The 13,092-nt window shown below is 35.4% G+C and overlaps 1 protein-coding gene across 3 annotated transcripts in view; it reads left to right on the top strand.

Moving 5' to 3' along the window:
* Positions 1-13,092, top strand: part of OTOGL (otogelin like) — a 136,260-nt gene that overhangs the window by 23,120 nt on the left and 100,048 nt on the right. For all 3 annotated transcript variants that reach the window (XM_087448603.1, XM_087448602.1, XM_004417902.3), the window contains exons 9-17: positions 770-897; positions 1,260-1,366; positions 5,593-5,699; positions 5,914-6,039; positions 7,339-7,447; positions 8,516-8,562; positions 9,010-9,155; positions 10,288-10,411; positions 12,141-12,318. In XM_087448603.1, the coding sequence (XP_087304729.1) occupies positions 770-897; positions 1,260-1,366; positions 5,593-5,699; positions 5,914-6,039; positions 7,339-7,447; positions 8,516-8,562; positions 9,010-9,155; positions 10,288-10,411; positions 12,141-12,318 (1,072 nt within the window). The remainder of the gene's footprint in view (positions 1-769; positions 898-1,259; positions 1,367-5,592; positions 5,700-5,913; positions 6,040-7,338; positions 7,448-8,515; positions 8,563-9,009; positions 9,156-10,287; positions 10,412-12,140; positions 12,319-13,092) is intronic.

Below are 13,092 nucleotides of genomic sequence, written 5' to 3'. Positions count from 1 at the left end.
ATGTCAGGGCCTGAACTTGTTCTCAGCCCAAGTGCTGAGACAATTTAAACTTGATTTGGAGCAGGGAGTCCAGAGTGCTCACCATCACCTGTTTGTTGCTGCTCCCATCGTAGCTCCTGAATCTTGCCTCTGTATAATGCTGAGATAGTATCAAGATTGTTAACAATCTCTCCTGAGCATGTTTAGAAACACTATTCATCCTATTCAAATGAAATGAATTCACTTCTGAGTCTTCTCTTCTCCAGGTGTCTTTTCCAGTCTTTCATTATCTGTGAGACTGTCCTCTGAAATCTCCACAAGGGCCCAACAAAGATTTTTTTATTTTTGTGTACCACAAAAATGGAACTACAATTTTAGTAAGGTTCTGACTAATGTCAAAGATAATGAGAGGACTGTCTTAAAAATTTCACACCAAACTTTTACTTATGTTTCTTAGTTTTATGTATATTTTTTCTCCTTTCTGCAGGACTAACTGTAGGCTATTTAGCGCTTCACTGGTGTGCATGTTGTACCACTCACTTTCCATCCTTTTCTGTGTTGCTTCAAGGAAGTTTGCTTTTTCTTCTCCAACAATATTAAATTTTATTTGGTGCTTATGCTTTGTTCAATTTATTTTTATTATGCTAAAGTAATGTTATAGTCTAATATCATTGGTAATTATAAAGTTACTGAGTTTAACTTTTTGACCAGGAAGTTTATGTTGATGAAGTGTGTGTTTGTGGAAAGTGATACTATTACAAATACTTTTGTGTGTGTTTGTGTGACACAGAGGACTATACAGAAGACATTGCTACGTTTGCAAATAGCTGGTCGGTGCAAACTCCAGATGACAACAAATGTGTACCCACACCCTCAGACTTTCCAAATCCATGCTCCAGTGGAATGCCAGCATTTGAGGTAAATTTGATGTGAAAAATTGGGGCATATTGGATATAATACACATATATTGTATTTGTATATTTAATGTTAAGCATTTTTAGTGCAAACACTGCATAATTACACATATTAAATTAAGGAAATATAACTGCAACAGGAATAACTTTAAGATATTTTAGAAATGGTGAATGTAACTAGTTTCATAAAAACAGTACTCATTATGAAAATACGTAGTTAGAAAAATATTGATTATATTTATAAGCATAAATTACTTTCTCTTTACTGGTAAGAACAGAGAGTCTTGTAAACAGATCGGTAGAAAAAATGAGAGTACACGCATATCATTAAACATGTTCTGGTGACTGCCATCTTTCTCTGCACAGGCAATCTTCTTCAAGTGTCAGATATTGTTGCAGTTTCCTTTTTTGAGCTGCCATGAATATATTGATCCATATTTATATATTGCCAGCTGTGTTAACGATCTTTGCAAGTAAGTGAAATGATTAGTATTTGCAATAAAATTTTCTTTATCCAAAAGAACAGCAAAAACCACTTCTGTAACTTAGCCATCTCAGCAGTTCACAAAATATAATGGAAAGTGTAAAACATAAACTGTACTAATAGCCATTAAAAGCTTACAGGTAGCAGGTACAGTCTAAGTGTTTCATATAAGCAGCATGAACAGAATACAGCAGTTCTTAAATATTTTTTTGTGCCACTGATCTCTTTTAGGAGATATCTATGGACTCTTTTTCAAAATAATGTTTTGAAACGCACAAAATAAAACACATCAGATTACAAAGGAAACTAATTATATTGAAATAGAGTTATCAAAATAGCAAAAGATATGAATTTCTGATATATGTATTTTTTATATGCATTTCAGGTCTAATAAGTACTATAGTTTGACATAGTGATGAGTGTAAACAATATTTTGAGATATCTGCAGCAATTGTAATGGGAAATGAAAACATGAAAAAATGATATATATTGATGACAGTCACAGATACTGCTAAGAACATTGCGATGTGTTACCTATACGTATAATTGAAGGAAAGGCTGAATTTCGGTTGGAGATTAGTGGAAATAAACATGTAATATTTTTCTTATCCAAGGTCACAGACTCCTGAATTCTTTCCCAGGTTAAGAACACCTAGGCTAGGTGGTTGTCTAGGGAACAAATTCAGTGAGACCCATCATAATATGTTCATCAATGTAGAACTTACTATAAATTTTCCATTATTGAAGTCCTTTCTACTATTTTTTTCAAAAATTTACCAAACATGTGTGATTAGCCATCTTGAATGTTCAAGAATATTTCAAGAAATTTTAACTAATCTGCATTTTTTAAAGAATCTTCAGAAGTGTAAATGCCACATGGGAACTTCGTTGTAAAAAACCAGACTGATTTTTAGTTGAGTAAAACCACTTAAATGGTGTCTTGGGTAGCTTGTTAAGAGTTTTAAGTTTATCAAAGTTGAGAACAAAGAGGGCAGCTTGAGGTGGTATGAAATTGTCTTATTTATAACTACTCTGCTTTAATTAAATGGAGATTATTACAAAAATAAGGAATGCTATGATATTTTCCAGATATTAACATAAGCTTATTTGGGATACTTGTTAATTTTGAGTAGAGTGCATTTATGTCTTTATTTATATGTATTGTTTCTCAATTTTAGGGATTTATCAACTAATGCAGGAGCTTTGAAAGGGCTCCTCCTCTGCCTAAAATATTGGGTGCTGACCTTACTCTGTATTTTACAACACTTTGTGCCCTATTTGGTGTTATTTTTTGTTGAAGCGCTGTATCGTTATATCGCTGTTCCTTCAGTCAGTCTCTTTTTTGAGGATCCTTGTAGGGAGTCCATGGTCCTTATTTAGCCATGTCTGTGGAATTAAAAATTATTCTTATTCCATGGCGACTCATTACTGGACCGTTCTCCCATAGTCTTTTCACCTCGTCATTATCATCTTTAGCATCCACTTCTCAAGTAGACTGAGATGATGTATCATTTAGCAGATCTGGGAAAGTCATTCTCCATTTATTCGTTAAGATATTGTTTGGCTGCTTCAATTGCCAAAATATCAAAGGCTTAAATTAAATTGAATGCTTATATTTCTCTCATATAAAGTCCAAGTTCGTAAGTCGTCCTGCGTGTGTACCATGTGTGGGGTCCATGAGTTTTCCAATGACTCAGTGATACTATCACTATGTCATCCCCTAGGGCCTAAGGTATTATTCTCAATTTCCTGGTCAAAACTGGCTCACCACTACCATGTCCATATTTCAGCCCTTAGGAAGGGAGAAAAGCAGACAGCTGGCAGGTTTTTAAAGGAAGTGGCCTGGAAGTTTCATGCACACTCCCACTTTTAACCCTTTGGCCAGAATTCAGAAACATGGCCACACCCAGATGCGAGGACAGCTGGGGTTGTTGTCTTTGGCTGGGCAGCATATGGCCAGCAAAAACTTGGGGGTTCTAATACTGAAGAGAAGAAGAGGGACCTGGGGACAAATACAATCTCTGCCACGCTCACTTCATCTGAAATTTTGTTGTTCGGAAATTAACATTTCTATCTTGTGAGATTTTGATATCCTTAGGCTTTGGATTTTGAAACCTAATTGTTTTCTCCAGGGAAAATAAAAATAGCAGGATAGAGAAACACCTTTTACTGTGGAAATCTGCTGATACCTTCAGAGATATGTTTGAGGTAGAGGGCCAGTTTTGTGGGCAGAGCAGGGCATTATCAGTCAAGTAAGTGGGCATTGATAAAATGGAAGCGAGACTCCTCCATGGTTAGCCTTTCACTCCTCTCAATATTTCTCCCAGGACTAGACCTACTGACATTTTTTCCTCCTCTAAAGGAGATTCTCTTCATTTCTTGTATTAGGGGACTGCATTGCAAGGATCCTGTACCATCAGAATAGAATTGTGAATCTGCTGAACACAAATTAATTTCATGCTTGGATTATGATAGTGTATTAAATTCAACTCAACACACTTTTTTTGAGCATCTATTCTGAACTGAACATTGTGCCACACCTTGGGGAAACAGAAACAACTTAGGCATGGTCCCTGTCCTAGGAACTCATATTCTGATGGCACAGAGATACAAGTCTCCAGCAATGACACATGCTCTAAATGCAAAGTGCTGTGGACGTGGAGGAGAGGACTACTAACGTTATCAGGGAGTGCCTATGAAGTCTCCACAGAGGAGATGACATCTCAGCTGGAATTTGAAGGATGATACAATGCCAGTCTTTGAACTTATGCCCTCCTGTTTCTAAGAATGCTAAACCTAGCAGCAAGGAAATGATTTTAATTTTGCCACACCAAAGTCAACTGATTTAAAAGCAACTATTCTTTAATGCTCTTTTTCCTTATTAAAGTTAACTTTCAAAATGGAAAAATAAATTCATTTCTCCCTTAGTAAGTTGGGATAATAATTTCTTTCTTGCCCAATTGTTATGAGTTTTCGTGTAATGCTATATGTAACGTACCTAGTACAGTTCCTAGGGTAACATAGACACTTAATAAATGGTAGCTATTTTAATAATAGTTGCATTGGGTTGAAAAATCAATATTCAGTTACTTTGTTAGCTTTCAAAACCGTCATTAATTGTAGGAAACAATGTATGTATTTTAAGGTAAATCATAAACTTAATGTTTTTCTAGGAATTTAACAATTTTAGCTTACCCTGTTTTTCAGAGACTTTTCTTGTTTGGAGGTTTAGAATATTTTCTGAGCTTCTGAAGTTTATATGCTCAGTCCTTTTTCCCTTCTCAAGCTCGGTTAATTGGACGAGATAAGCTGCATGACTCCAATTACAGTAGCACAGGATAAGTGCAATTTGAGACGGGTGGCTTTTACAACAGAGATATTGAAAATGCTAAGGTTCACAAAATACAACATTCTTAAGGTCATTATCTTGTAAGATATTTAACTATTCAATTTTAAGTTTGAGTTGGATTGAAAAACAAGCCCACTACCTTATTATAAACTCTGCTTATTTTGTAGGTATCTTTTTAATCTGTTGTGGGAATTGGCAGACCTCTTGTATTTGTTTGGGGGAGCTTCTAGGGTGATTATAAGAAAACAATTAGAGATTATTTACTCTTGGCAATATTATAAAAGTAACCAGATTTAGTAATTTAAACCTGAAAGAATTAAAAATCTTCTTTTAAATCTTAAGATAAACGCTATTTATACAGTCTTTCCAAAGTGCTGCGGATTATTAGTGTTGGTTTAATTCTGGCCTGTAGACTATCAAGAACCTGATGTCTTGGAAATAATTTTCATATTTGATACTTTTGTTGTGATAGAATTGTAGCTGAGTAACAAGATTTATTAAATTCTAAAAGGTCTGGGAGGCTTTGTGTGGGAACAAAAAAATACATACAAGGATTCGGAGAAGATTGTCATAATTAAAATAGAAATCTTTTTCAGCATAGGTAGTCCCTTGACTCAAAAGAAAAGTAGTCAAACTGTTGAAAGACTTTGATGAAGACGGTTTACCTAGGCCTTTTTTAGCTGGGATCACATGTTTATGTGTTTTCTGCATTATTGTACATAATATATAATATTATGTACATGCTGACATCAATTAATACTGGAATACTCACCATGCACTCAGCATTTCTTGTGCTTGGGAGCTCAAAGGCATGATTTCTGTCAATATTTCCTGTGTGATTCTGGCTCTGTTGTTCCACTTTCCAGAACTGATGATGATGATACCTATTGTCGAGCAGCCACCGAGTATGCTAGAGCCTGTTCTCATGCTGGCTACCCTATTCAAGACTGGAGAGATGATTTTCCAGCATGCAGTATGTTTTCTTATTTTCCAAGCCCTGTGGACTTTTGTTAATTTTAGGCTTATCCTAGAACTCAAACTTACCCTAGTACTCAAAACTCATGAATTGCAAAGATTTATTATTGACGCAATAACATTGGTAAACTTGCATACTTTTTGAAACACTAATTTTTTTGAAAGAGAGGTGAATAAAGTTGACTTACAGCTCCTCTGTTTGCCCATTTTAGCTGATAAGTGTGATGATAGCTTTGTCCACCGGGACTGTATCAGTTGTTGCCCACCAACCTGCACATTTGAGAAACAATGTCTTGGGAGCAATCTCCATTGTCTTGATGGATGTTACTGCCCAGATGGTAAGTGCTTCCCGAAAGAAACCATGTCTGCTCTCCTGGAAACTAGTCCCCAGTGATCTGAGAATCACCTCTTAACCTCCTCTCCCAGGAAATTAGGGCTGTTGCAATTTTCTACCCTTGCAGGATTTGGTCCTTGAAGTGACTTGGAGAAATGGCTGCTTTTCTTTAACAAGAGGCTTATTACTTTGTAAATTTCTCGGGCAATTTGGAATCTCGAGTCCTGAAGTTACCCATGGCAAATCTTTTGTTCTCTTGAATATTTAAAGATATTTAATAACGTATATATTTTCATTTTTTAAAGATGAAAGCAAGTTCAGAAAAAAAAAGCCTTCACGTTTTGGCAGTACAGAATTTTAGTCCTGATATAGTTTTAATATTCAAAATTAGAAGTAACATAGCAAGTGATGGAGGTGGGATTTAAATTTAGGAATGACTCTGCAATACTGATAGACATTTATAGGAGCATGAGGATTTACACAAGCCCTTTTGTTTTTATAGATTAAAAAAATAGAATCTCAGAGATGTTAAGTGATTTTCCACTGTTACATACTTAACATGAGTGAGGACTACTTGGAATAAGATCTGTTGACCTTAGTCCATTGTTCTGTCAGTGCTACTCAGCATATGATCTGTGGACCCGTGCTGGGCCTGAACTGTTTGTTACCAGTCAATGGTGAGATAAGGAGTTTGCACTAGAATATAAATCCATGCACCAAAATGTATGTCAATGCTTCCTTCATCTAGAAAGTCTTACTCTGAAAAATGAGGGTCAGCTGAATGAAACAGTGTGCTTAATAGTATGGTTGATTTCCATTCTGGTTCAACCACCTTTACTCATGACAGAGAAGTAACAAATGCAGGTCCACTGTACTAGTCCTTAGAGTAGCACTGCCTGGCTCTTCCTTATCTGTCTGATAGTGTAAATCTCTCATTTTGAGAGAAACAGAGATTAAATCAAGAATATACTCTCTCCCTACTTTCCTGCCTTCTTCCCTCAAAAGCAAGGAGACACTAGTTGCCCTTATTCTGTACGATGAACCTTGAGTTTTTGATGGCAAGTCATGGGATAATAAAGTTGAAAATCACTTAATTTAATTTAATTTAATTTATTTAATAGACCCTTATAAGGTACCTACTGATTGAGACAGAACCAGGTTGTTGGTAATCTCCTTGGAAGTAATTTGTACTTCAGTACCTAGTATAAGCAAATATTCAATAAAAGTTGGTTGAATTATTGTATTCAAAGAATAAATATTTATTATTTCTTTTGAGAATTTGACATATATTTTTCTTAAATAGGCCTCATAATGGACAATGGGACTTGCATCTCTTTGGAAAATTGCCCGTGTAGTTTTCATGGATTAGCTTATTCAGTTGGTTCAAAAATTGAACAAGAATGTACTGAATGGTATGTGATCAATGTACAGCCAGTTATTTCTGGATACCCGGCAAGTTGACAACTCTACCATGACATGTATTTAAAGGAATCTACTTATTACTGATTTTCTCCCCAAAATTCCAAGACATAGTTTGCATTTTATTTAAAATCTATACAGGGGTGGGGGGACATTTATGTATTTTTTATGACATAATTCTTCTTTCTTCCCTAGGTAATTCCATAAAATCTTATATCGATATTCTGAGTCTGTTGCATTTTCTTGTTATTCATAATCACTAATTTGCACATATTTTTACTCCTAGACCTTGATGGTCCTCCTAACCTTCTCTAGTGAATACCTTAAAAAGTGACTCTCAATTTTTGGGCATGATTGGAGACATTTAGAATTTCTTATTAAATTAGGTAGCTAAGACTATTAGAGGGAAATATTAAATCCCTCCAGGGCAGTCTGAAAAGAAACAGAGGTCTAAATGCCATCAGGCTCTTTTCCCTTTGGTATCCGTGTGCGTGGGTAACTAGCTCTGTACTTAGATACTGATTTGAGTTCCTGCCTTTCAAAGACTCTGCTTCTTTCCTCCAACACGCATATCTTTTTGATGATAGAAGACAGAATTTATTTTACACAAGAGGATATCTTTTCTCTCTCTTTAATGTCTGATGATCCTCAAAACCAATATTCTTAATTTTTAGCAGTGAGTTAACTTATTAATCTTAACTCTTTATGTATATCTCTCTAATGATATAGGTAAATACTTTTTGTGTGTTTGATCTTTTTCCGTTTAAGCAATGAGAGAAGGACAAAAACAGAAGTTCTCTGTTTGCTTAGCTTGTTCTTGACTATTCTGAACTCCCTTTATATCATCTTTATGATTTTTAAGTATGACACACAATAAATAATAATTTAGATGCTGGCCAACCCAAATTTATCAATTAATTGAACTTTTGCAGAGATGTTTTTCAAGTCAGATTATTCTGAATCTATAAACATGATATATTTTGGTACATTAATCAATAAATTGATACAAATAATACAATTTCTCTGTACCAGTAGATTAATATTTTTATAATTTCATTTAGTGTATGTGTCGGTGGAGTTTGGAACTGCACTGAACATGACTGTCCAGGTAATCTTTTAAAATGTTTTTAAAGAAAAAGTCTCAATTTTCTTTAAATTGGGGAGTAGGAAAGCACTGATTTTTGAGGTCATTTCATATATAACAAGAGATATAATGATCTATAAATCCAAGTATTCGGAGGCTAGATGGGAAATTGAATAAAGGATAGCTTTGAGAAGGCAACTTTGGTAAAAGTTTATTAAAATAATATAAATATTACAAAACCTAAAATTATGTGGCAGAGCTATCATTTAACAAGTTTTAAATTAAATTGAATTACATAATTTAATGTTTGTGAAACTAGTAAAATTTAGTAAATTTTAAACACTTTAGCTATTTTTTTTGATGCATGGATATTTACCGTAAGTTGACTTCCTTCCTTGCTTTTTAAGAATAAACATAATTTCTTCCTCCTCCTTCTCCTTTTTCTCTTCTTTTTTTTTTTTTTTTCGGTAGTTCAATGCTCCGTTGTGGGTGATTCTCATTTTACAACTTTTGATGGTCGACATTATTCTTTCATTGGAATGTGTCAGTACATCCTTGTGAAAGGGACTGGAAAAGATAAATTCGCAATTACTTTACAGAAAGCTCACTGCGAGCAGGTGAGAACATCTCAAAATGACCAAAGGAATGTTCTTTTTTTTTTTTTTGATTCAAACCTCATGTCTAGATTAAGAAGGGTAACATGAATGGGTATAGCCATTTTCTTCAAAACTAAGACACCATTGATTGTTAAGAGGCATCATTATTCTATATACTACAAAGAAAGAAAAAACTTTGATAATTAATCTGTTATACCATTGATTATATGATGCATCCTGATTTCAGAGATGTTAAAATATGAAAACAAATATAACATAGATTAAATACTATATATTTAATTGCATTTTTCTTTAAAACTGGTATTTGTATGTAGAGTTTTTTGAACATTTCATACATGATTGCACAATGGACCTAAGTTTTTGGTTACTTCAAAAACCACTGTTTTAAAGAGATGATTTTTGACAGAATTGAACAGGTTTTGTTTCATATCATTCTAAATAGATATGGTGAATTTCTTAGCCTACTGGTATATTTATTTTAGATCTTTTCTTGAAATAAACACATCAATAATTTGTAAATAAAGAAACCCAAATCTTTCCATTCATCTCTCTCAATCAGGTAGTCAAAATTTTGCCACAATCTTTAATTTTATAGTTTTATCCCAATGTAAAATGGCTATTTCCGACAAAATTCCAAACTACTTTATTTGCTTTTTCTTCTCAGTTTGATTTTTTTCCTTTGCAGTAAGTCAGAGTCTGAATTAGCTTTCTACATAGAATCCTAATTCCTTTGTTCTTTTTTATACTGAATTTTTTCATGTCTGATATACCCCAAATGAATTTGGAGAGGTATTTTGACATGTGCTGTGGAAAACATAATTCTTGGCACTTTATTGAAAAGATTTTTATTTAATGATCCATGTAAAGTACATGCACGTATGTGGCATATTTAATGAATATGGTATATTTAATGTACAATGAAGAGGTATATTTTATTAGTAATGGGACTAAGTAAGATTCATATTAAGATGTTGTAACTATTTTATCATTAAGATTGTAGTAACTCAAGCTTTCCATGCACCAGAAATTCTTATGTGCATCTTTCTCTCCCTCACCTTCTCCCCTCGTCCCTGTCTCATTCTATGTCTCTCTTTCTCTCATTCCTTTAATCGATAATTTGATTTTTATGCAGAACCTTGGCTTGGTCTGCCTTCAGTCTATAACTCTAATTCTGGAGGATGATTTTAACAAACAAGTGACCCTTAGTAGGGGAGGACAAATCCTCACCAGTCCTAACCAAGGCTTCAATCTGAATGGTAAGAAGCAATGCTAATGGTGTACTTTCCTTACATTAAAAACAACAACAAAACAACCTAAGTGGAGTTTTCTTCCATTGGTTGACTAACCTAACATTTATTGAGTGCACACATGCCTCTAGGTCCTCAGCTAAACGTAGTGGAGATCACCATGTTTCTGGGACCTGGTGTTTATCTCAAGAGGCCTAGAGTTTGGAAGGGGAGAGATACAAGTAAATAGCAACTTACACAAAATATGATAAACTCAAAGATATGCATAGGGACTTTGGGGCTCTAAGTGAATGCAGCTCACCTAACATTGGGGAGGGGTGTGCAGGTATAGTCAGAAAAGTTTTCTGAAGGAAGGGATGTCTAATTGAGCATTTAAAGCTGAGCAGTTGCCAGGATGAAGCAGATTGGGAAAGTATTCTGTGCATAGCAAGGACGTGTAGAACCGTGCAGTACGTTTAGAGGGAATGATGACTAGTTTGGCATTGCCACAGCATGAAGAGGGTAAGTGGAGAATGTCCAGAGATGAGAAGAGGTAAATAGGTGGGGATGAGATTGGGGAAGACCTTATATACAGGGCATTATACATTTTGGTTTTCCTGGGATGGCCCTATTCCTGCCTATGTTCCAGGATAGTTATTAATAACACTCTCTCTCACTCTCAGAAACGTCCCGATTTGTATTACAAATTACATGGTCATGCTAGTCAGTGTCTTGCTAAGGAAGTTGAACCTGATATGAAATTGAGTATGAAATTATCATTTTATTTGACCATTTTTATGTACAAAGATGACAATCTCTTATGGTTCCACCAAATAACGAGTTTTAATAAGACTAATAAATAGTCATTTTTTTTCTTTGGTAGACTTCTATGACAACAGTGTAGAAGCAGCTTTGAGAGATGTTAGGAGACATGGAGAATAGTTATGATGTTATTCAAGTAGAGCATGCAGGAAATGAGGAGGAACTGATCTAAGGCAGTGACAGTAGAGGTGGAAAGAAGGAGAAAGATTGAAAAGTTATTTAGAAAAAAAAGTCCTCTGAACTTGGTGACGGATTGGATTGAGGTTGGCGGGGGAAGGGCAATGAGGGTGATGAAGTGATCAAAGAATGATTCTGAGATTTCTGGGTTTGGTGGCCTGATTGATGGCAGAAATTGTGACAGGGATATAAGAGCATGAAAAGCAACTTTTCTGGCAGCAAAAGTCATTCGTTCAGTTTTGAACACAAGTTTCTTGTCTCTAAAGGTGTCTCATAAAATGGTGTTTCTTAAGTGCTGTGCTCCCCCTCGCTGCTGACAATCTCAAGGGAATGGGGAATTTTGTGGAAAGTGCTACTTCCTGATTGAATCATGACCGGTTTGGGGAAAAATTTACGCACGCGCGCGCGCGCGCTCACGTACACACTCGCATACACATTAAGCGATCAGATTTCAGATGTCTAAGGACTGTCCCCTACTGCCCCCTGCCATGAGATGCTTGCCAACTGAAATTACGTATTGACCTGACAGCCTATTAAAAATATCTGCTGAAGACCCAGAAAGGTGGGACAGAAGGGCAATGGGAGAAAAGAAAGCAGGCACAGGTGGCAACAAATGGCCCTGGAGCACCGGGGCAGGAACTGCAAGCCTGCCTCCCCACGTCCCAGTCTCTTGGAAGAAGAGTCCTGGTGTTATACGCTAGCCTTTCAGAACACTGCCTATGAGTCTCCAAGTTGATTTATGTGTGTTCTTTTCCTGCAGGAATTGTTGAAATTCAAACTCTGTCATCCTTATTTATTCTCCTAAAAACCACATTTGGCTTAAAGATTCTGTTTGCTATAGATGGGGAAAGAATTTATATTCAGCTCACTAGTACATGGAAAAGAAGAACATTAGGTCTGTGTGGCACTTTTAATGGGAACATAAGGGATGATTTTCTGTAAGTATGATTTCTGTATTGCTAACATATTTTAATGACTAGTAATTTAGAGGAGATAAATTCTTTCAGCAGAAATGTTTACTTAACTAATAATAGCTTAGTCATCACTGTTCCAAGAGCTTTAGATGGATCATGGTATTTAAATTTTGTAGCAATCCCCTGATTAGTATCTCTACTTTATAAATAAGGAAACTGACTGAGGCCTCGAAGTGACAAATAGCTCAAAGTCACTTAGCTCAAATACAGTGGAGCTAGGCTTTGAATTTAGGCAGCATGACTCAGAGCCTGTGGGCTAACCCATAGACTAACCGCCTATTATTCTCTCCTCTGTCACCTCTTAAACTTAACAGTATTTCATTATTGAAAACTCACTGCCTTTAAAAAAATCTTAATATCATTTGATATTAAATGATAGTAAATTATACTTTAAAAATATTGATATCATTTGGTATGAATGATACCTCTAAAGCAACATTTTGGCATCTAAGTTAATTGGATTTTGTGATAGTTGGTGTTTCATTGGAAAAAAAGCGATTAAATACATCTGTACCCCTTGTATCCACAAAGCATTCTCACCTACATGTGAAAAGATGCAGTGTATAATTTAGCAAAAATGCTTTGAGCACCTGTTGTTGTGCTAAGGACTGTGGGGCAACTGGAGCAGTACGCCATGGTTCCCATCCTCAAGGAGCTTGTATTGTGGATGGGGAGGAGATAACAACCCTTGAGAAATAATTAGTGCTAAGCAAGGTACTGACCAACAATACTTATAAA

The sequence above is a fragment of the Ceratotherium simum genome, chromosome 25, assembly GCF_057802395.1.
Source record: "Ceratotherium simum simum isolate JZ-2026a chromosome 25, ASM5780239v1, whole genome shotgun sequence".
In the NCBI taxonomy this organism is placed as follows: Eukaryota; Metazoa; Chordata; class Mammalia; order Perissodactyla; family Rhinocerotidae; genus Ceratotherium; species Ceratotherium simum.
This window is presented reverse-complemented; position numbering and strand designations above follow the sequence as displayed.